General features: G+C 36.6%; 3 protein-coding genes across 14 annotated transcripts in view; 2 read left to right on the top strand and 1 right to left on the bottom strand.

Annotated features, from left to right (window-relative positions):
- Window positions 1-13,225, top strand: part of CSN7 (COP9 signalosome subunit 7) — a 33,830-nt gene extending 20,605 nt beyond the window's left edge. For 5 of the 6 annotated variants that reach the window (XM_071687418.1, XM_071687419.1, XM_071687421.1 and 2 more), the window contains exon 7: window positions 2,379-2,893. In XM_071687418.1, coding sequence (XP_071543519.1) covers window positions 2,379-2,525 — 147 coding nt within the window. In that variant the 3' untranslated portion in view covers window positions 2,526-2,893. Of the gene's footprint in view, window positions 1-2,378; window positions 2,894-11,896 lie in introns of those variants that run through there. The other variant, XM_071687420.1, reaches the window with a different exon arrangement.
- Window positions 10,418-21,134, bottom strand: LOC139762486 (uncharacterized). Its single transcript, XM_071687424.1, has 6 exons — window positions 21,037-21,134; window positions 19,058-19,206; window positions 18,295-18,396; window positions 16,310-16,496; window positions 14,122-14,276; window positions 10,418-13,148 (listed from the first exon to the last, which is right to left on the bottom strand). The coding sequence occupies exons 2-6, from the start codon at window positions 19,190-19,192 to the stop codon at window positions 12,963-12,965; spliced, it is 765 nt and encodes a 254-aa protein (XP_071543525.1). The 5' UTR covers window positions 19,193-19,206; window positions 21,037-21,134; the 3' UTR covers window positions 10,418-12,962.
- A 366-nt stretch (window positions 21,135-21,500) lies between these two features.
- Window positions 21,501-24,040, top strand: part of Opa1 (Opa1 mitochondrial dynamin like GTPase) — a 50,232-nt gene continuing 47,692 nt past the window's right edge. For all 7 annotated transcript variants that reach the window (XM_071687408.1, XM_071687406.1, XM_071687403.1 and 4 more), the window contains exons 1-3: window positions 21,501-21,624; window positions 22,935-23,013; window positions 23,457-23,660. In XM_071687408.1, the coding sequence (XP_071543509.1) occupies window positions 21,596-21,624; window positions 22,935-23,013; window positions 23,457-23,660 (312 nt within the window). In that variant the 5' untranslated portion in view covers window positions 21,501-21,595. The remainder of the gene's footprint in view (window positions 21,625-22,934; window positions 23,014-23,456; window positions 23,661-24,040) is intronic.

The following is a 24,040-nucleotide window of genomic DNA, read 5'->3' as shown; positions in this document are numbered from 1 at the left end:
AACCCTTGACATATCCACTATCATACAGCTAAAATATCTCACTTCCTCCTGGTTTTCCTTGTTTAAACTGACACCAAGATAGTCTTGTCTCACATTCCTACTGCACCTCATTGCTTTACTTCTGTTCACATTAACTTTCAGTTTTCCTTTTTACATGTTCTTCTAAAATATAATGGGTGAATTATTTAAGTCTGGATTGCCAGAAAGCATTTGGCATTATACCTCATAGAAGGTTGATAAAGAAGCTGGATTCCTAGCCTCAGGAATTTGCCTCTAAATCTTTGTCTGCAAACAGTAACATATATTTCTCACTTCAATAATACTGCAGACCCACTTCTTGCTCAAAAACTCTCACATTTACCTTCCTTACCACCCCATGCATACTAAGATCAAATTTTCATGGTGACATCCCAAATCCTTGATGCAGATCCACTTACTGGGAACCATACACCCTTCTCCCATCCCATTTGCACCTATGCTCTACTTTCCTGGTAAAAGCTCTTTACTGCATTTAGAATTTTGTATTTATTTCTTATATCTGTTCCACTATCCATATGCCATATGGCTTTTCTGTTAGCACTGTTATATGCTTTCTCAAGAAACATAAATGCCACATACAAATCTCTCTCTCTCCAGGTGTTTCCCGTATTTTCAAAACAAACCCTCGGTCCACACATTCTTTACCTCAAGCATTACAGTTCCTCCCAGCTCACTTGTTCAGTGAAAGATATAACCCACTCAGCCTTTATTCACCCATGCTCATTACCAGGTATACTCAGTGCTTATGCCTTTGTAACTTAATTATTCATTGTTGTCCTCCTTTCCTTTATACAAGGCCACTGTACTATACCTGCACTGGCCAGTCCTTAGACAACCCAACATTTTGAACATCCTGGCTAACCATTTAACAATGGTCATCCCCATTCATGAGAAACTCGGTTACAATCCGTTCACCTATGATGCTGTACATGCTTACTGTGAGGCCTTCTTGCTTAACATGTACAGTACAATACGTATGTCCCATTGAAATGACTGTGGAACTAGCTGATACTAAGAGTTTTAGAGCTTATTCTTTGTAGGCTCCGAGGGTTGTGTATTTGGACTACCAGAACTTATGCAGAGTTTATGAGTTATTCATGTTTAACTGAACAGTATAATGTATGGAGAAAATACCTCTACACAGTAAATTGCACTTAACTTACCACCAGTAACAACCAAAAACCAACAGTCATTGCCATGCAGACAAAAATGCCACCATATGAATTAGATCTTCCTACTTTGACATTAAAAGAATACCATAATAAGAATAAAGCCAGGCTTCCTTTAGGTCATCAAGCCTAACTAAATTTAGAGCATGTTGCTTGATGAAATGACTTCAGGATGGATAGGTGGTGAATATTTCTTTTGCATCTGTGTTGGCTCTGAAATTACACAGTTGATGTTCTCAGTATTTTTTTTTACCTAGAAGATAAACTGCTGATACAAGTGACTTACAGCGATGATTTTATATGAATAGCCTTTCCATAAGTTGGAACACTCGGCTCCAGCGTGTCTTGGTATGTGAAGACAGTAGAGTATGATATGGGACTGTTGCCCACACTTCATTGTTAATAACTATGAAATGATTATGGATGGAAGACCTTTTGGTGATACAGAATACTTTTAACTTGGAAACAGGAAAATGGTGACTAAGGTTGGGGTAACACCAGTTCACCACAACTGGTCCTTATTAACACCAGTTCACCGTAACTGGTCCTGGTAACACAAGTTCAACGTAAATGGTTGTGGTTGACACCAGGTCACAGTAACTTGTCCTGTAATATCAAGGTCAAGTTCATGCCAGCCAGTAAGTTGCTACACATGCATTCTTCATTGAAATTTGATGATTTAGAGGAAAGATCAGGTGAATACTTCCAGTCTAAGAACTTAGTCACAGGATCCCACAATTATCTCGCCATTGAGATTTAAGATTTGCCTCTAATATGGTATGCTAATTATGCAGATAGGCATATCATGATTTCATGGGACATGAAGGCAATATTCTGATATCTTTTGGGATGTGTGTTAGGAATAAAATTTTGATGGAAAGATAATCTTAATTACTGCTTATATATGAGCATACCGTAAACATTTGATATGTATGAGTCAGTGCACAGAACTCCCCCAGGTTGAGAACAGACAAAAAGTATCAACTATAGAACATTTTTAAACACTAACTGAAAACAAGATGGCTTATTTTGTTGTTTTAGCATTTATGTTTTATAGATTTGTAAGAAATTGATTCTCCCTGAGTATAGCAGTTTTTCCCTCAGTGATAAAACGTATGTTCTAGCACTGGGATCCAGTCCTACTTTTGCTTACATGGTTACATCCTGCAGGTCCTGAACATCAAAGCTTCACTTAAGACACAAGCTCAGGAAGGTGATGAGGCTCTGGTATCTGATTCTCGTGACCACGACAAAAAACGGCCAGCAAAGAAAGGAATCCGGGCTTCGTCTTCAAAGTTCTGGCCAAAAAGCTCTTAACATTCTAGAAGGTCTTATGTGAAAGCTTTTCCCTTACTTTCCAAACTAATGCAATGCAGGAGCATATATATATAGATATATATATACACATAATTTTTTTACTACAATATGGTCCTTGAGTGTGGCATATCTCTGTAGTATTCAAAATTCAGATGCACAGTTCTTGTTAGTCATTTTCTTGCCTTAGTTTCAAGTGTGCCCACTATTGTGTTACTCAAAGAATCATTTTCACTAAGACTGGTATTTATTTTCTTTTACTTTCTTCATTGCATTATTAGTTTTTATTTGAACAAGCCTTTTCCAGTTTTTCAAATTATAGTCTATAACTGATATTTCCTCTTAATTAAATAACTTATATACAGTATAAACTTGTTTGTTGTATCCTTATTACATGGGCTAATGATTTTCTTTGCCTTAAATAAAGTGGCATCATGTTTCGACGTCTTATGTCACAGCATTAACTTTGGAACAAATTAGAAAAACCTTAAGACCATATTGATAAAAGTCTTTTAATAACTTAGACCTTTATGCATATTATTAGTAAATAAGCTGATTGTCAGAGTTCAGTCTTTTTGCCAACCAAGTTAATTCCTGTTTTTACAGTTCACTCAAGTATTGCAAAAATCGATTTTTCAAACTATTTTGCACATTCAAAACTCCCTTCACATTTCCTTGGAAAAGCACATCATCTTCCCATCCATGGAAGATAGCAAGCTGGCCACCAGATAGTATCATAGTTTATTTTCATTTAGTTAGTGCTACTTTAACTGGTGTATAAGTTGCTTCCAGTTTGCCTTTGGATTATGTCCTGGAATACTGGATTAGCCCCTCACATAGACAGACAAGAAGATCAACATAGGTTCAAGTTCCTTGTGTGCCACAGAGTAGAAGTGAAAGGAAAAAATAAGGGGGGAGTTGCACAGCATTAAAGAAAATGTAGACTCATATGACAGATTAAGGTATGCATAGGGCAAAGATTTGTTTTGAGTTTTATGATGTAATGTCAGCTATAGGTGACTTATGACAGAAAGGTAATTTGGGAAGAAAGTTTAGGGAAAATAAGTAGTTATAATGGGAGGCGTATAAGGAAAGAGGTGGAAATGTAAGTGTGAGAAGTAAGAAAATGGAGTTGCTAAATCCAAAGGAGGAAGTAAAAGGAAAGAAAGGCATCTGGAAATTATGAGATTTTGGCTGAAATGTTGAAGTATGGAGAAGTGCAATAGAATTATTGCATTTGATATATAACTTAGCCTGGAATCAGAAAGTTGTGCCTAAGGATTGGGTGAAAGTTATTATTGTTCATTTACTCAAAAGAAAAGGTATTAAGGATGTATGTAGCATTATGGGTGATTAAGTCAACTACAAAAAGCATATGCAAAAGTGTTGATAGAATGATGGAAGTGACTGAATCAGCGCAGAATAAATGAGTTAGGGGTTTTAGGAAAGGTGGGGGATGTGTGGATCAGATATTTGCAGTAAGATGGACTGTGGAAATGTATCTAGTGAAAGGTAAGAAGCTGTATGCAGCTTTTATGCATCTGGAGAAAGTGTATGACCAAGTTGAGTGGAATGCTTTACGGGACATAAGGATATATGGGGTAAGGGAACAACTGTTGGACGGTGTGAAAGCCTTCTATAGAAGGGCAAATGCATGGGTAAGAGTGAATGGAGAGTTAAGCAAAAGTTATGGTACACACACATGTGAGTGTAAGGCGGGCTGTGTCATGGCACTATGGCTTTTTTTCGTATATATGGATGGAGTGATAAGAAACATGAAAGAAAAACTCAGGTAAGGGGTGCAGAGATGGAGTATGGTGGTGAGGTATGGTATCTTAACATGCCTGTTTGAGGATGATACTATACTGTTTGCTGAGAGTGAAGAGGATTTGCAGAAGGTTTTAAGTATGATATGTAAGTGTAGGCAACTGAAGGTAAATGTGAGTAAAGTAAAGTAATGGTGTTTGAAAGGAAGCAGATAGATGGATAGATAGAAATGTAAGTATGGAAGTAAGGAAAGAGGGGACAGCATAGTCCTTCCAGCCCTGTCCTTTGAAGCAGAAGCATGGACCTGGAGTGAAACACAGAAGTCAAGAATCCAGGCTATGGAAATGAACTATTTGAGAGGAGTATGTGGAATGACTAGATGGAATGAAGAAAGAAATGAGGGGATGTATGAGAGATTTGGTATAGCAGGAAATGCAAAGGAAATTAATTGTAGAGTAGATGAAATGTATTACTTGCAGGTGGTTTGGGTGTTTGGAAAGAATGCAAGACTGGCAGTTTGTAAGGAGATTGTATCATTGTACAATTAAATGGGTTGGTGTGAGAGGAAGACCACCTGTGACGGGAAAATAGAGTGGAAGATTACTGGAGGAAGAGAAATGGTGGAAGAATGTGCAGAATGGTGCATGGAAGGGAGGCATATAAGGACAGGGATAAGTGGAGACTCTTTTACCATGGCCACCCCCTTGATGGGAGTTCCTAGAGGGAATGGGTATCAGAGATATAAATAGATAGGTAATCCAGCTCATGAATAATGTTTGAAGACCAGAAGAGGTACTGTACCTTTCATGTGGAAACACTCTAACCATGTCTCCCAAATTTTAGTATTTTATCTATTAGAGTATGATTGAAGATTATTTAACAAGTATGTGATCTGAACAAAAGTTGACCTGAAAGAATTTAATAGGAACATTAAATGTGGTAAAACATTGTAAAGCAGCTATGAAAAGGCATAATTACATGTTTCCTCTACAAAATTACCAAAATGTAAACAAGGTGGGGAATCATTGTGTAGGTGCAAGATAAGGAGTAATGCACATACACATAGGGCTTGTGAGATTGGGATGCATGAGATGCAAAAGCACTGGGGTCTGGGCTAGGTCAAATGTTCCCCAGACATATAATACCAACAAAGCTGCCTTTTCAGTAATGAAAAGAATTACCTGGACCAAGTTTACAAACAGAATAAGGAAACAAATCTTCATGGGTTGTTTAACTGGAAAAGTTTTGCTATAAATCCCTTCATGGTCTATCATGTAATGGGTGTAATGCACATGAGAGTAAATGGTGGTCTTTCAAAACAAATGAGGTGATGCAACAAGGTTGTGTAATGTCACCACAATTGCTTAATGTTTTTAGGAATGGTGTTTTCTTACTGCTTGGCCATAGTGAAATGAAATAAAAGTTATCACAGTTACATGGAGGTGATGCAGGCCATCATAGGAGTTGGAGGGAATAGTAGATCATTTTAATGTGTTTTGTATGAGGATGCTGAAAGAAAATGAGAATAAAAGTAATTCTTTAATATAAGTCTGAATGGTTTGGAACTGAAGTTTCACGTGGATGTCAGTGGGAAAGGTGAAACTAAAAGTACCAGTCGAGTATCTCAAGTGAGAATAATTGGAGGTGCATTAAAAGCTCTGGTGAAAGGAAAGAATGGAAGGTAACATGAAGGGGTGCTTATCCCAGCTCTGAAGTATGGATGTGAATGTCAGGTTTCCATAGGTCAAAATATGCAAGAAAAAATTATAATGATGAATAATCATTTACATAATAGTTGAAATTAGGACAGAGCGAAGAATGAAAATGTGAGGAATGCTTTAATAAATCGTTAGAGTGATGCATGAATGTCTTTTTGGATGTTATGGCCTTGTACAAAACAAGATTGGTTGGTCAAAATGTTTAGTAATTTTGCTGAAGGTCGATAGACGCAATGATTAGGGCTAAATATTGGTGAAGTGGGATCTGGGACCCCAATCCTGCCAAATTGAATTTCACGAGGTTTATACCTGTATGCACTTGTTCCAACTCATGGTGATGGGAATGTTGACATGTTTCATAGAAAGATATGGGAAATATAATCTGGTTCAGATGCAATGGAAGTATATTGTGTGAATATGGCATGAACGGAGACTGATTTTGCTTGATGAAAAGAAAACATTAAGCACTGTTGGTGTGAAATTAAATTTTCTCTTCAACAATAGGGTATAGGTTGAGGATGTGTATGAGAGGTGGCTGTATGCAATAGGTCCACTCCATGGCTCAGGCAACAGAGTTAAAGATGAGCAATTGATTTACATCATACGGTTAGTTGATTCATTGTAGCATCCTCGCATAATCCCTGAAGTTTTCATTTCATTTTGAAAAGAAATATGTTCATGAAGTCATAATGTGCCCTGTGTACAAGTAAAGCTTATCTAGCAGTTTTTGGGAGATATGATGATGTATTTGTTTATTGCAGGTTAGATGTTGAAAGAAATACATAAACAGGAAAAAAGGTCCACAGATGGAAATTGCAGGGATTATTCAGTTTGAAGTGACTTTCCTATAACCAAGGTTTTAACAGTGCACTGGTAACATGACGTATGATAGTGAGTAATGTGTTTAGGTTTGAAGTAAATGTAATGGGTTGAATTTTGTGAAAACACTGACTGCAAAATTAGTAACAGAATATGAAAAGAGGATACAAAAGAACTAACATGGATGATAAGAATTTGAAGTGAGGTGGATTCTTCATATAGCACATGGCCTTGAGCAATACTGTCAAGAATGTATACGGAGAAATTGGATGTACCTCCTTAAACGTGGTAGCAGTATTTCATGCATTGATGAACATAGATTTTACACAGGGTAAGCCATAAGAAGGATATATAATAGCAAGAAATAAAAAAAAAGCAGATTTTCCACGATATTTTTAACAGGTTCATAGCTCTATTGTTTTCAGGTGAGAGTGGTTTGAGATCAAGAATGTTGTGAGCAACTAGGGTTTTTGCTAGGGATAAACAGCAGCTGAATAACATTATAGTATGGAAAAATAAGAAAGTGCCCCAGTTACAGACTTAACATTACTAGTTGAGTTTCTCATCTCCAAGAAGGATTTGAGAAGAGAAGCATTAAGGTGCTCTGCAGGCAAATGAGTAGAATTGTCAGAAAACATATGTGAAGATTACTGTCACCCGCACATGAATTTGTATGGTCTGTGGTTTTAGAAAAGTCATTGTGTTGAAAAGGTATAAACAAAATCAAACAAGACAGTTTCATAGGTTGATGACATTAGTCTTCACAGAGCCTTTTCAAATGGTTTTCTATCAATATATAGTTATATCCTGAATGTTTAAGCATGATTCTTGATGTGTCACACATTGAATACCAATTATTTTTTTACTGCATGTGGCATTGATTTTTTGTGTTGCAGTCAGTATGGAAACACCTGAATAATGCTTATTTGAATATTCAAAATTATATAAGACAGATTAACGTACATCATTTTTGGGGTCAAGGGTGACATACCAGCAGGTTGAGTAAGTGGTTTTGTGTGCTGGACAATGCACTATCTAATGATGTAAAACAAGGTTAGTAGCCATTACATACGACATAAATCAGGATGGTCCACAGTTCATCACTGCATGGGCAATAATATCCTGTCAGTTGAAACTCCTAAAAAGAGTATGGTAATGCTATACTTGCACCATATCCAGCCATCCAACTATTGGACAGTGATTAAACCTAATGTTGCCTTTGTATAATGTTGTCCCCTTCTGATTTGGATAAATCTCTGCATTTAGAGAGGGAAGTACATGTAACTTTCACTGCAACCAAACTCATGATACCTGTATCTTTAAGCCCTAGGATCCCCTTCTTTAGGGTTCATGGAGCACTCAGGATGCTGGCCACATCCACTGGGCAGGACCACAGGACAAGAAATGAGGTGATATGAGTGTCTTTGTTAGGTAAGTACTGGATAATTGAGGAGTAAATGCTGTCTTCAGGGCAGAAGTTGCATTTTGAGCATGAGGGGTCTTGTGCTGTTGCAGAAAACAACATATTGAGGTGAAATTGTATTGGAAATACATTTGTTTTGCTGTGTAAGCAATGAATATTAGAAACTGCCTTGTAATACAGAATTGCTTGAGATAGTTTGCATGACCAGTCAGGTAAGGCATAGTTTACGTTGATGCAGACAAATTAGTTGCTCAAGATACTTTACACCTGACAGCTAGAGTGGATGTGAGAGTATTATGCCATTTCTTCATCCTTTCCTGGCACCTTGCTTACACAGGGGTGATAATTTTTTTTGTCCAAATCAGGCACTATTAAGTGTTGTGAAGGCATTTAGTCTTTATAGACCTTTTGTTGCTGGTCATGGTGTGGGGAGTGTCAAATGAATGAAATGTAGTCGAGTATGGTTGAAATTTTGCTGAGTAGTGGGTGTCCATTCAGGGTGATGAGAGGGTGCTGGATGGATTCATGTTCGTCATGGCTTAAGAAGATCTTGAAAGATTTCTCCTGTGATGCAGACATTGTTTTGGGTGTGCCAGTGTTCTAACTGCATGATGTAGTGTTGAAAGTGTGTTGTGTTTTTGGTGGTGTCAGGTGCTGTGACGTGATTGTGAGGTTATCTGCTTATGAAAGGTCCTTCACTCTGTCTACAGGTGAGGGGACTTTATATTTTGAGGCTGAAAGGGTTGGAGTAACTATTCCATGGGAAACTCCATTAGAAGACTTGAGATTTTTATGGTAAGGTCTTTGTGAGCAACTGGCTTAGTGCCCAGCTATCTATATCTCTGACCCCCATTCCTTGAGGGGGTGGCTACAGCAAGTGTCCATAGCTTTTGAATTCCAGTGCCAATTCTTAGCCTTTAGTGCCTCACCCTTAATAGGCCACTGGCAGAGGGCACCTCTAGTGCAATTTTTCATAGGCTCATATCTAATGTTCCTACCAAATACTTCTACCTATGTTCCAACCAGCTGATGTTCTTACCAACTACTTCTATGTAATAGCCCTAACATTTCTACTTAATACTTCTGTCTTTTGCTCCTACCATTTTGCCAAAAGGCAGGGCTGGCACTCAGCACTCACCACAGGAAAAGCGACAGTTACAAAGAGGGAGTTATAGGAGTTATGTTGTCTAGTGTTATGTGTGACAAGGAGGGATTGTGTGCGTTGATAGAAAGCCAGCTAAGTATTTAGTTAACTATTTTTTGTCCTTATTGTGTGTGTGTGTGTGTGTGTGTGTGTGTGTGTGTGTGTGTGTGTGTGTGTGGGGGGGGGGGAGTATCTTGTGTGTGAAGATGTTTCAGGGGATTGTGCTGAATGCTTTGTTGATATCTGTCACCACTATTAATGTGCGAGTGATTACAAGACTTTACCATGATGGCAGTGCTATGGTATTGTACTAAACTATTTTTACTGTATTGGGAGGGTTTTACACTCATGGGACCCCATCTTTGAACATTCTCTACTATCACACAATTTAAATATATGTATGCTGTCTGCATTGTGTTTTTAGTTGATTGAAGCCATCCAGGATGTATTTTGGTACATTTATGTCTAGTTATGTTGTGTGGGTGTGGAAAGTTTTGGTTGATTCCTTTTTAGATCAAGTTTGGCAACTTTGCAGATGTTTGGAACTTCATTGTGTAGATAGGAATGGTTGAAGACATCTGTAAGTGCTTGGACTAAAATTGGGCCAAGGTGTTTTAAGGTAAAATTTGATATGGTATCACAGGGTAGTTCTTTAAGATTTAAGTTGCACTGTGTTGATGGGAGTGAAGGATGGGTAAATAGCTGCCACAGGGTGGAATTAGTACAAGTTTTTCATGGTTGTCCTGTTTTTCGGTTATTTATGGATCACTTTTGAGTAGTGCTTACTTAGTATGTTTATGTTCTTAGGGTATTATGGCAAAATGAGTTGGAAATGGCATATCTATTACACTAGCAAGTATTGCATTCACATATCACTTATGCTTTACTATTACAGTGAGATCAGATTGTGCTTATCATTTAAGAAAAGCATTAGAAATATGAAAAGAAATACTGTAATAAATGTTTAAAGGAGCTCTACTTGAATAGTCAATACATGTGAAAGTTTTGAAATTATTACACAAAGTCTGTATCATTCATCTTTTATTTTCAATACTTAATTTCTTTTGCATTTTATGTGGTATACAATGAACAATGTACTTAATCAGGGCATATGAAGTAGTCATTGTAAATCAAGGAATAGTCTGTGGGGCTTGGCTGTGGATGGTAGGCTCTGGCTTTAAGTTCATTATACAGGACAGCATGAACAGATGTGTACAAATAAAGCCATCATTCATTTGTTCCTGATGCTACCTCACTAACAAGAAAGCTGCTGTGATTAAGGGAAACGTAGAAACTCTCAATACCCACTCTTCATCTTCTGCTTTACTATATTAAATTCTGTATAAATACAGTAAATGGGATAGATTAGTCTAACTGATTTAAGAAAAAAATAAACTAAAAATACCTTTTCTTACTAGTGTTCCAATAACATACTATCTGTTACAAGCCTCATTTGCAAAGAATCTCAAAATGTATTTGCTTTGGGAATAGGAAAAATATTAATATTTAGAAAAGAAAAAGAATATTAGTTTTGCGCTGGCATTGTGCTTTATTTGTAAAACCGGAAATAAGAGAGAGGTGCAGTAGCAAGAAAGGTTATGTATGAAAGCGGTGAGCAGGATGTACTGAAATGGTTTCAACATGCTGAGAGGATGAGTAGGGAGATGATTATGGAGGTACATGTCAGAAGTGGAAGGAATAAAAAGGGAGAAAACAAAAGATGAGGTGGAAGGATTGAGTGAAAGGAGCTTTGCAAGGGATAGAGCAAATTGTGACAATGTAGTATAAAGGGGGAGACATGTGGTCAATAGGGCTGAACCAGAATATGAAGCAGTCCAGGAAAACCAGACAGGTCTTTCGGGCATGGTTGTTGATAGGCAGTTCTGATTACCTACACCTCAAGAGTGGATGTATACTAATGTGAGGTTTGGATAAATATGAAAGAAAAAAAGAAAATACCAACAAAACCAAACAGAACTTAATATTCTTTAAAGTGATCATTGCAGCTGGAACAGAATTCTGCTACCTACATAAGAAATCCACTGACATGATTTCTATGGTCACTGGCAAGTTTTCACCATGCCCCCAAAGTAAATAATTACAAAAATCTTAGATCACATATATTAGGATCAAAAAGTCATAGGATGGAGGTCTCAGGGTCACCATAAGCCCCCAGAAAAGTTTTGTATCTAGTTGCTGTGGTGTAATCTGGGCTTATTTCCAGCTTTAACTGACAGCTCACTTACGAGAGGTTGTAATGGATAAAAAAATTACAAAACAGCATAACGTCAGAAGGTATACATTTCATTATATTTACAAGGAATTAACCATACTATATGGTTTTTATCCAACATAGGGATTATGGAAACTGATGGTTATAGTCGAGAAATAATATACCTATCAACAAAAGCCATGTGGCTGCTGATTTTCATACGTTATTTGATGAACAACTTGGGCTCAGGCTTCCTTCAGTCCTTGACTCCTCTTCCCTTTCTTTTTTCAGATTTGAGGAATTAAATCCACTGAAAAATCTCATCTCTGTCATACATACATGCATGTTTTAAGCATGAAGTTGAGGAGAGAAGAGGATGGGGAATGGAAAGAGTGAGAAAAGAAAAATGAGAAGAGTACCAACCTAGTCCCTATCAAGAGACTTTGCAGGGAGAGCATATGCATACACACAAAACAACAAATAAGAAATACACAAAGGCAAACACATAGAGATACCTAAAGATGTGTGCCTATCCTGATGCACACATACAGACAAAGAAGGAAGCACTTCATTAATAACAAACAGGTAATAGATACACACAAAAGAAAATCCCAAGAAAGCAATTAACGCATCAACTCAATTACTTCAGAAAGCACTTTTAAGCTTATAAACTAACAAATGTTTTTGATAATGTAAATATAAGATACAAGTCTGAAAGATATTCGTAAACAGAAGTTAAATAATTACAATAACATTTTGATAGCATGATATAATCTGTTAATGTAAATATATGGCAAGACATGATAGTTTGAAAAGATCATAGAGGAAAATATTTACATTAACATTCTCATAACATGATTGTAAGCCATTAGTCTTTGCAGTTATTTTGATATCTATAACATAAAATCTTTATTGTACAACCTAGATATTACAAAGATGGTCTCTCTTTTTTGTTTTATAATTGGTTAAAATAAGTATTGTATGTGAGAAAGTTTACAAACAATATGTATGAAGACTAATTCATGGAGAGGTTTTAAGAGGGATTTGTAGTCATTACTTTAAAATTCCATGATCAAGTTGATATTTAATGTTGAATCTGAATACACATTACTGGATAGGGCTTCCAAGATCTCTAATATAGTACTCTAAAGTTTCCAGGTCCAGTCTACGATGATTTGAAGACTCATCAGCTATGACTGTACAGAGATTTTGCCATTTTGTCATTGTACTTAATCTCTTTTTTATCTTTTTTTTTAAAAAGATCTAATGAGCACAATAACAATAATTATACATAAATACACACTAATGAGATACATATTTCTTCAATACCTAAGAAAATATTTTGACTGGAAACAGCTCAGATACTTTCAACAAATTGTGTATTAGACACTACAGTTTTTTCCTGGGTAGATAGCTGACCAAGGATGATTTGCTGGTTTTTGTTATATTCTTCCTCCACACTTCTGCACTGTTTAGCTTGAAGGAGGCCACGAGGTGTATTGTTTGTTGTAGTATTTTGTAATGAAATTAATGGACGACGCACCTATAAACAAAAATTGTGATTACAGATATATGTCCCTCACAAACTTAGTAAAGACTGCAAGGTCTTGTGGAGATGCACCTTCTCTCTCACAAAATGTATACCTTCCTAAGTATGTACATCAATTGCTGACACTATACGTACAACAATATATTAAGTTTTGCCACCACAATTAGATTATCTCCAGTCTGACCTCCATGAGACCGAGCAAAGTTTGGATTTCATATTTTTGAGATTATATATACTGATCTTTCAGTCAGGGTTTTTCAATTTCTATGTGTTATCTGTATGTAATGACTAAATATATGCTGTATAAAATGTTAAAAAGCATTTTTTATTGTACTTGCCTAAAATTCTCCTCCTCTCCACTTCAACAATTGTTATGTAAGTTAAGGTACTGGATACCATGATAAAAGTAGAATAAGGGCAAAATCTATGAAAATAATAGAAAAGCATAGAGCACTACTGCCTTTAATTCAAACTGTGAAAAATAATGACCCATCTAAGTGAGAACCTGAAATATGTGGGCATTTGGATGTTAGATATTTTAATACTATAGATTGTTGGACTAGAGATGTTTTACCTTTATATATACAAAAGCTGATTTTAGCATCTAGAGCCTTTGTAAATGCTGTGCTAGACTTGCCCTATGCAGTGCCTTATTAAGAGTGAAGCACAAAAGGCTAAGCAGCAGCACAAGTTCACTAGTTATGGAGACTCTATTGCCGTGGACAACCCCTTGAGGGAGTTCCAGAAGGTAACAGACATCAGAGTTATAGATAGACAGATTTTAGTATCTAAAGCAAGGGTGCCCATGTGACAGGGAGGTAAAGTAAAAATTAAGAAAACATTAAGACTGGAATTTTATGACATACATATATTCTTTACATGTAGTTATGAAAACAATCATCAATGACTCCCTCAATGATTCATTTAATATTCTCTTTTCATAATATCACTTCTATCCATAACTAACCTTGTTAGCTGATTCTTCACTTTGCAAAGGTTTCATTATCTTGGATTTATCTTGAATTTCACTGCCTTCTTTTGTTTCCTCTCCATTCTCAATTATTTCGTGGTCCTCATTTATATCACTACCACATTTCTGTTCAGATTCTGAGTTGCTAAATGCTGAAAGATTCAAGAAATATCAATACAACTATGTTCCATACAAACATAATTCTTTGATTTTAATAAACTGTTTAACTGTCTTACCACCTCAACAAGGAAGGATCAGGAAAAATAACCATCGGCTTTGTTTATGCACATCCAATCTCCAGCTGTCATGCACAAGTTAACAAAGTCAGAGCCTACTATTCACAGCCAAAACCCTTGAGATTACTCCATGGTTTATACTGACTGCTTCATATGCCCTGGTTCACTGATGCAAGAAGCAAAAAAAGAAAAAATACCTCAAACATCCAGGGCCCAAGACAATTCAATCCATTGTCTGCAACCAGAGGATGCATAATGGTAAAATTCATGAAAGTACTGAATAAGTATTTACAAAATGTACCAGGCTGTGGTGGTTACATGGCCCTGCTGGTCATGGGCTCCAATAAGTGGGTCAACCAACACCCAGACTCATTTATGGGCTTGGTGGCGAGGTTCAAAATATCTAAGAACCCATTTGTATTTTTCTGAAAGTTCTCAGCACATCATTCATTGGTTCACTATTTTGCTAAAATTTTATGTGTAATGCTGCAAATTAATGATTCTTAAAAAAGCAGTTAATTCAAGTAACAAACATGATTGCTACTTAGCCACATCAGGTAAGATCACATAATGTACATAAATTTTATGATGTCATTGTACGTAAGCCCATATAACTTTGGTCACTGTATGTTTGAGAAACTGCTGTGAAAGCACAAAAGCTTTTACAATAGATTCATCATAAAAATGGCTAACATACAACAATAAAAGGATGAATAACAAAACATTACATACAAACAGGCCCTAACTTTGTGTACTGGGTTTAAAATGCCTATAGTTAATGTATCTAAAATCTGATGAAGATACGAACCCTTTATGAATCCATAAATAATGGATAAAACATTCGATTTCATACACTCTTCTTACAGTGCAAACTGCAGATGATTTTACCTATAAGGCAATCACAGTGTCCACAAAAAAATCTCGTCCAACTCCTCATACATTTTCACACGTGATGTTGCACTTACATGTTAGTATGTTGTCATCTCTCCTTTAACCTTGATTACAACCTGCAGACTCTGGGCATAGTATTGCCAATGTTCCTGAAATATTCTAGGGCCAATTTTTTGAGTCCATAGGGTCTTGATCTGAATGAGGCACTGATGAGGTGTTGCAGGAAGCAGCCACCTGATTGTGCATTCTGAACACCCAGTGTACTGAGAAATATCACATAAACCCAAATTTTCTTGCTTGGAAGCAAGAAAATTTGGGTTCTCCCTAGAAAAGAACGAGCCAACTATCTTGAAGCACAGGTGGAAGAAATACAGTGCCCAGAAGTAAATTTTCTAAAATGAAGTGGCAGCAGGAAGAGTAGAGAAAGAACTTCCTTCCCTCAAGATAGCTTGAGGCAGATTGCTGGTGCTAACACCATTAGAAACACCAGCTCAGCATCCAGATGTAGCATGATTTCACCAAGAGTGTCATATGCTTTCATTCACAATAAACCTCAGCTGTGTATCAACTTTGAAAATATCTGGGGAGTAAACAATATTTTTTTGGACATTGTAAATCAAAGTATTCATTATGTTCAGTGTAGCTTATAGGTCTTCCAGGCTAATAAGTGTGGAGATATAAGATCTGGAGATTTGTAATGTGCAGTCCTGGCTTAAATGGGCAGTACAATATGTTTGATATATCCAATAGTTTGTTTTTGTTTGTGGGGATATTTTTCTATATGCATACATGTTAGTGTGGCAGACAATATCTTCAATGATAATAGGTTACATTGATAATCTCCAAACATTTTGCAAACTGAAAGATAGGTAACCTGAACAGCAATGCTACTTCAATAATCATGTGAGACAACTGAAAAAGAATCTTTAAAACAGTATTACTGGAACCACAGTAACGTAAATTAATTGAGAAAAAGTAATATTAATGACAGTCATATATATATGGGGAATGAAAACACAGCAAGTATTTAACAAACTATTCTCACAACCTTTACTCACCATGTACTTTTTCTTCCAAAGGTGTTCTAGGAACTTTTGTAGTTGGTGATCTGGGGTCTTGGTCGTCACTGTCATTGCCTTCTTCACCACAGCTTGTAAAAGACTCCAGCTGTGCTAGTCTGGAAGGTTTGAGAGAACAAGGACGGCGATGCGTTTTTGTCTCAACAACAATAGGAGTGCGATTAACCTGGTAAAATATAAAGACGCTATGAACAATTATGCTTTTTTTCCTGCTGTTGAAATATCAATCACATCCAATCATGTAAAAAGAAGTCACTTCTCAAATAAGTAGCTTTTTAGTTCATACAGAATATGAACAAAGTTGACCTGAATAAAGTAATCAAAGACATTAACTCAACTGCCTTACTGTTCCGAAAATTAAAGGAACTGACAACCAAGGCAGTCGAATACCAATGGAGATTTCCAAGGTATAACTCAACTGTACTTGGTGTGGTTCAACAGTTACCGAATTCATACTTTTATTTAAGGTTTATTTAAGGCTTTTCATCTAATACATATCTGCAAGAGATGAACCTAAACATCAAACTTAGTACCACCCTCTGCAAGGTCCACTCCATGGTACCTAAAGGACTGTACATCCTCCAGGTCCAAACCAATCATACTGGCACTCAAAACAATCCAATCTCATCCCCCTCAATGACTTGATTTTCTTCATATTCTCTCAACTCTTGTCCTTTCACAAATTCCCAAAGTGTCACAAGTTTCTGGATTTTTTCAAGAGACTGCCCCCAAAAGAATATAATTTGAGAAAAAAAGAAACAGATTCACCTCTCATGTTGCCACCTACCTTAGCAAATTGTACATCACCTCTCTTTACTCATTTACCATTGTATGATTATACAGCCTCAAAGCTGTACTATGAACAGAAGCAGAAAAACCATGGTCTCCTGAGAGTGAAAAGTTCCTCTTCGACACCACACTACTTTTTGTCAACTGATGATGATACAGCCTTAATAAAGGTACCTCTGACTCACAGTGCACTCTCAAGCTCACAGAGTCTGGTAAAGCATATTTTTTCAAACAAGTTCAGTTTCCCACATAGAGGAATTGCCAAGAAGACAAAAACAGCCTCTTATTTTCACAACCATTCTCCAGCTATCAGGCTATCATTGCAACGAAACCAGAACCTCCTGTCTGTGGGCAAGCCCACAAACCTATCTATGATTTCCCACAATGACTTCACATGCCCTCCCGGTTCAGCCTAATGACAGCATGTCACTCCTAGTTTACCATATCACTCACACAACCCTAGGATAAGACATAAAACAAGGACATGGAAGAGGTCTCATGACAATCATTCACCAAATAATAAGAAGTGATAGAGTAAGAGAGAGTTGTGAGTTTAGGAAGAAAATGGTTGAAAAGGCTGAGGAGGGTGTGCTGAAATGGTTTGGACATATAAAGGCAATGAATGAGAAGGGGCTGACAGAGGATATGTGTCAGAAGTAGAGGGGATAAGGAAAAAGATGGGACTGAAGTGGGGATGGAAGGACAAAGGGTTTCGAGTGCTTAGATCCTGAACATGCAGGAGGGTGTAAGGTATGCACAGGACAAAGTGAACAGGAGTGATGTGGCATACAGAGAATGATGTGCTGTCAATGAACTGAATCAAGGTATATGAAGCAGCCAAGGAAAGCCACAGAAAGGTCTGCCGAGCCAGTTTGTAGATAGGGGGCTCTGGTTTCAGTACATTACACATGACAACTACAGAATAGATATGTGAAAATGAGGCCATTTCTTCATCAGTTCTTGGTGCTACCTTGCTGACACAGGAAATGGCAAACAAAACAGTGCCCTAAGAACAATCACTGGCTGCATAGCAACAACAATGAATCAAAGATCCTCACAGAACAGTCCCACCTCAACATGTTGGACGGTCCGTTCTCTGCAAAAGAACTAGACCACTCCCACCCAAACTGCTTTGTAACTAATCTTTAGTCACTGAACAAGAACGCATTACTAACTTCACTGATAGGTGAACGTGGATCAAGCTCAAGCACTCTAAGAACTTTTCCATCTTGTGGAGTGCAGGTACCATTGCGATCACCATCTGGAGTGTCCATCACCTGTTGAAAAAAGCTGAAGTATACAATGGCAGTTTTTTAAAGTAAAAATTTTATAAAATCACCAATGATCAAATGTATCACTGAAGATTTATCTTTGAATAACATACTAAACTATATCTAAGGTTTAATTAATTAGCAATAAAACAAGTACTACCACTTACCAGATTTCTAGGGATGCTGAAGAATGGGTGGAAAGAGAGAACATTATGCGGAAGGGTAAAAATAGGTATGTTTGAAGGAGTAGTAGTCCCTACAATATAATACTAGTACGAGGTTATGCTCAGGAGAGTGGATGTATGGAAATTACACGTTTGGGGACAATATGTGGTGTGAGGTGGTTTGATCGAGTAATTAATGAAAGGGTAAGAGGTATGTGTTGTAATAAAGAGAGTGGTTAGCATAGTAGAAGGGATGCTGAAATGCTTTGGACATATGGAGAGAATGAGTGAGGAAAGGTTAACAAAGTTGGAATTAAATTAAGCAAGGGCAAGAGTGCAGGAGCAACAATATATTGACATCAACAAAGTGATAAATATATATGTATTTTACATACACAAACTTCACATAGGGTAAGAGAATACCATTACAACTTTCAATATCAATGAAAAACTTTATTATTAAAAAAAAAAAACCTGCCAAAATCTTTAGTTTTTCTCCTTACAGAAATGGGTGTCCTTGTTATGTAGTCTGATGGGGACCGAGGATCAGCTGACAAAACATGAGTTTGTTTTGGCGTATCCTGAGTCCCTGAGGTCTTGACAGCTTCCTCCACATGCTTGCTGGTAAGTCCTCCCATTGCTGATTTTAATTCTATAAAAAAAAATCATAAAGACTTTAATATCAATGAGAGCCATGAAAAATGGGAGTATATTTCTTAAAAAAGTATAATATCATTTCAAAAAGAAAACTACACCATCAACTTATTATAGTTCTAATCATTAAACACAAAACCCCACAATCCATTTACTGGGGCTCCTGCAGCTTCAAGGCTGTGCTCCAACCACTAGAAGGGAAATGATTGACTCCTTTTGATAGAAAATTCCTCAAAAAGACCGTACACCTTTTCATCTAATGATGACAATCTTGCAAAGGGTGATTTTTCACTTCCAATGTAAGGATATGTAAGTGGAGTCCAGTAACACCTACCTGTACATACAGGTATAACATATTTATATCATATACAGTATCAAAGGTGTAATATTTCTAAATATTTTCATGTCATTTGCCTTTACTGCTGTGTAAACAAGTGAAGCAAAGAAATATCATCATGTCTTTCTGCCCTATCAAAAGCTTTCAAACACGTTAATCACACTCCCTCTGGATGCTTAAATATTATTGTGCTAGGCCAGGTCATAGGTAATATTTGGTTTGGTTTGGATTATTTGTTATAATACAAATACAGTGTGCATGTATAAATATCAAACCAAGGATAGCACTTATTTCCAATGTTGCCCACGTAAAACATTCAATGTGACTAATGGCACAATAAAAATATCAAACAATATGAGATAACAAAAAATGATTGAATTAGATTAAAAATCACGATGACTTCATAGTGACTATAAATCATATCAAAATGAGCACAGTTACTAGCACCAGTGTATAACAACGTGAGTGATTTCATTTTGGCAATATCCGTAGGTGAAGAACTTTACAAATTTTACCAACAATAGGACATACAGTATGTACAATTACTTACTTCCAATGAGGTCCTCATAACAGAATCACAATGACTGATGGCAATTAGCAAAGAACAGAAATGAATACAAAAACATAATTAAGCTACAAACAAAACAGAATTATTTCATAAATACTAAAGACTAATAATTAAGTACAAACAAAACAGAATTATTTCATAAATACTAAAGACTAAATCTAAAAATCTAAGCACAGTTACTAGCACCAATGCTGAATAAAAAATTAGTTACAAACGCATTAAGATCATTCCCACCTACCTTGTTCGATAAAGGTGATTTCTTAAAAACACCCTGTAAGTACTTTCTTTCAATTCTGAACATCTATCATTTTCAACAGAATTCCTATTTTACATCTGCAAACACCTTGTCGGCACTTCTTAACTGTTTAAAGGGTTAATCTATCATAGCAGACCAGCATCTGTTTATGGTGCATAGTTGTTCCAAACTGTTCAATACAACTTCACTTTCAGCTATATGGGAACCATATAGAAGATTTCTAAATAAACATCTTCCATATGGTTCCCAAAGGTTCTGACAGTTTCTGTGGACTAGTCTGGGCAAGTCTTCTCTAGACTTTCCCAAACTGAATTTTAGTCAGTGAAGAGTCAAGTACTCACAAAGTGCGAGAGACGCAAATGTCCCACTGCACATTATATTAATTACCTTAATTCTTCCTACCATGTAGCAACTCCTTTAGTCCAAGCACTGAACTCAAATCGCCATAGTTTTATGTGTGCAGATCTGGTAATCTGTTCCTGTACTTCATACAATGCTTCTAAATACTTGTTGGAATTTGAGACTAATCTGACAAACACGTCCCTGGTAGGCATTACATAAGTTTCTAAATTAACAACTTACACAGTGAGTTTCAACCCCGTCATCAAGAGGAGATAAAGTTGGTGATAAGTATCGAGAAATAACCATAACAATGCATGATGCCAACCTTCAAAATTAAGTTTTAAACCTTGCCTGAAGATGGTACCTAGGAACCTTCCTGGTGACCTGCTCTGATGCTTTTGAAAATGAAAACACGTGACGTCATGGGCGTCAGCCAATAAGCGGCTAGTTTAAGTCTCAGCTTCAAGAAACGAAATTATCTATTATTATTTTCTTATCATTTCTACAGTAGGATAGGAAGACGATATAATTAATTTGATGTGATGATACAGAATAGAGATGGATTAATCATCATGTATGTATAACAGCAGTCACAATTTTTTTTATGGACTGCGAAAACTATCCGTATCATGAATTGAAGAAATTCTTAAATGTCAAAGAATATACTCTCACGTATTCCAGTTCTAAAAGGAAAATAAATATACATATACAAGTATTCTATGGATCCAAGAAAATTGAAAAAAGAGAATACTTCTCTTCATTAAATTAATAAAGTATACAACCTTGAAGAAAGCACGGCAGCAGAAGATCAGCTGCTATGCCGACATAACATTGAAGCACTACACTAATATATGGGTTTACCTCGACTAGTGTTCTAATTGAGTATGTTTAAGTTAAGAAAAGGAAGATTTGGGTGAGTGAGAAGGAAGTACATTATTATTTTACTTTAAGATATTTTTGTGTATAGAGTTAATTTAGGTTACCAATTAGACTATTTCTCCCTTTATCATTCATGTAAACTTATTGGTTACTTTGCCGATAGATATGTTGGTACAAATGATATTAAGTCGATAGTGCTGTTACTTGATGTATCAGGTTCTTCATCCGGTCGTTTTAAACTGCCATCCACCTTTAGGCAGACCATCCTCCCACTACGGGATAGGTAAACATTGATTGCTTTAACTGTTTTAATGCAGCATCTTTCCCTGCTCTTCAAGATAGCGGTGAATAAGAGCTCTGTGACAACTGCAGGTTTTGCTGAGACTGTTCTCATTAGATTATTAATTGAATGAATCCCAGTAATTGATAATTGCTCTTTAGATTAATGATTGTGTGAATCCTGTTATTTACAAAAGCCAGTTTTTATAGAAAGAGTCAATAAATGCCGTAAGACAAGTAATATAAGAAGAAAGTCACTCATTCATACATGTATACAAATATGCATACAGGAAGATTTTGTTTTGTTACACCTAACAGTAACTGAGTGCTTAATCAAGGCCATTTTATTTGTGCTATATCGCGAGCATCAGGAGCAAAAAGAAAAATTTTTGGAAGGAGGTTAATGATGAGAAAAACAGGTAGATTGGAACACCAGTGGATGGGGCAAATAATGGAGTGGTAACGGGCAGGAACGAGGTGAGGAGGGAGGAGATAGAGTGAGTATTTTGAAAGATTGTTGAATATGTGCATTGATAGGGTAGCAGATCTTGGATGTATGGTCATGGAGAAATGAGAGGTGAGAGAATCACAGAAAGTGGTTTGGTAAAAAGAGAAGAGGTAGTGAAAGCTTTGCATAAGACGAAGTGTGGCAAAGCAGCTGGGATGGATGGGACTACTATTGAATTACTTCAGAAAGTGGATGTTGTTGACTGGTTAGTCAGGAGTTTGCAGCACCTTAGGATTGGCAGAATGCCTGTATATTGCTGTTTTATAAAGGCTAGGGGGAACAAAAATGAATGTTCAAATTACAAATTTGTAAGCTTGCTGGATGTACCTTTTAAGTTGTAAGAGAGAGTGGTTATTAAAAGATTGGTAGCAGCTTATCACCCTTTTCATGATCATTATTTATATGAAGCAACTTTCTTTGACTCCTAACATTTATATGAAGTACAGTATTTGAAAGTTAAGCTGGGATAGGTTTGTCATCATTTTTGATGGATTTTTTGTGAAGTCTCTTATTTGGTAATTACATCACTTAAGTAGATACCTATTTTGCCTCTTCAGGTTTGCAGTTCGGGTGATAGCGGTTAGTCACACAAGATGGGTAAGACAGAAGTTGTCCAGTCAGCATGATCATCAGCATGTAAGTTTGGAGTGGGACATATTCTCAGAAGGAAAATTTAATCTCAGACCTTGCTGTCATTTTCATTTGCTTTGTTTACTCCGTTTTGATTATTCTGAGTTAAAGAGATATTTCTTTACTGAATTTAGTCTCATAGGCTATGCTGTCATTTTCATTTGCTTTGTCTGCTATATGATTAGTCTGAGTTATAGATTTTTTTCTTGCAGTGTAAACCTAAGTTTACTGGTACTGTTTCATCTGATGAATGTCTTTGGTTAGGTAAAGTGACTGAAAAATCAAGCTATACCTTAGTGCCTTTTCTTACCATATGGTAGAGAGTTACACAATGAGAGTTCATGAGACACATGGTCGAAGCACATTTCCAGAATGACTTACATATTACTTGCAATGTTCTTACATTTACTGTCCATTTAGTGCTTTAATCTTATCTGTTTTCTTTACAGGTTAGAACAGTAATTGCACCCGTATTGCGACAGTATTCATCCCTTCACTGCTTACAAGGAGATCTGCTCAGGGTTTCAGGTCCAAACTATGGTATTCCTTCCCGTGGTATTGGTATGGTCATAGCAAGGGTGTTACGTGGAGCTCTCAAGATACGTTACCTTTTGCTTGGTGGAAGCATTGCAGGTGGCAGTGCTCTAGCTAAGGTGCAGTATATATTCAGTTTTTTCACAGTAGTTGAGTTATGCATTTTTGTTTGAAGTCATACAGATTGTTGGTCATTTTACCCTGATCCTTGAATGGGTAGTTTTTGTCCATAACCTTGTTTTTCTGCCCTTTTCATGGCCATATGATATTTATATCATCATAGTTTATAAAAGATTGTGAACACCTCTGGTAGTAAGTTTGCTTTTTTTGATGCATGTTTGAATGTATGTGATTATATAGAATGTGAAGAATTTTACCCAGTGACTATTTTCATCATACATATGTGAAAGTTTTTGATTCCCATGTTAGTGTTCGGGATGTACAAAAAAAAATCATTGCATGCCAGGCTGCTGCTTATTGTCCTTCTAGGAGATGCTAC

Source organism: Panulirus ornatus, chromosome 43 (assembly GCF_036320965.1).
Source record: "Panulirus ornatus isolate Po-2019 chromosome 43, ASM3632096v1, whole genome shotgun sequence".
Taxonomy (NCBI): Eukaryota; Metazoa; Arthropoda; class Malacostraca; order Decapoda; family Palinuridae; genus Panulirus; species Panulirus ornatus.
The sequence above is the reverse complement of the archived record's forward strand: the minus strand, read 5'-3'. Positions and strand labels throughout refer to the sequence as shown.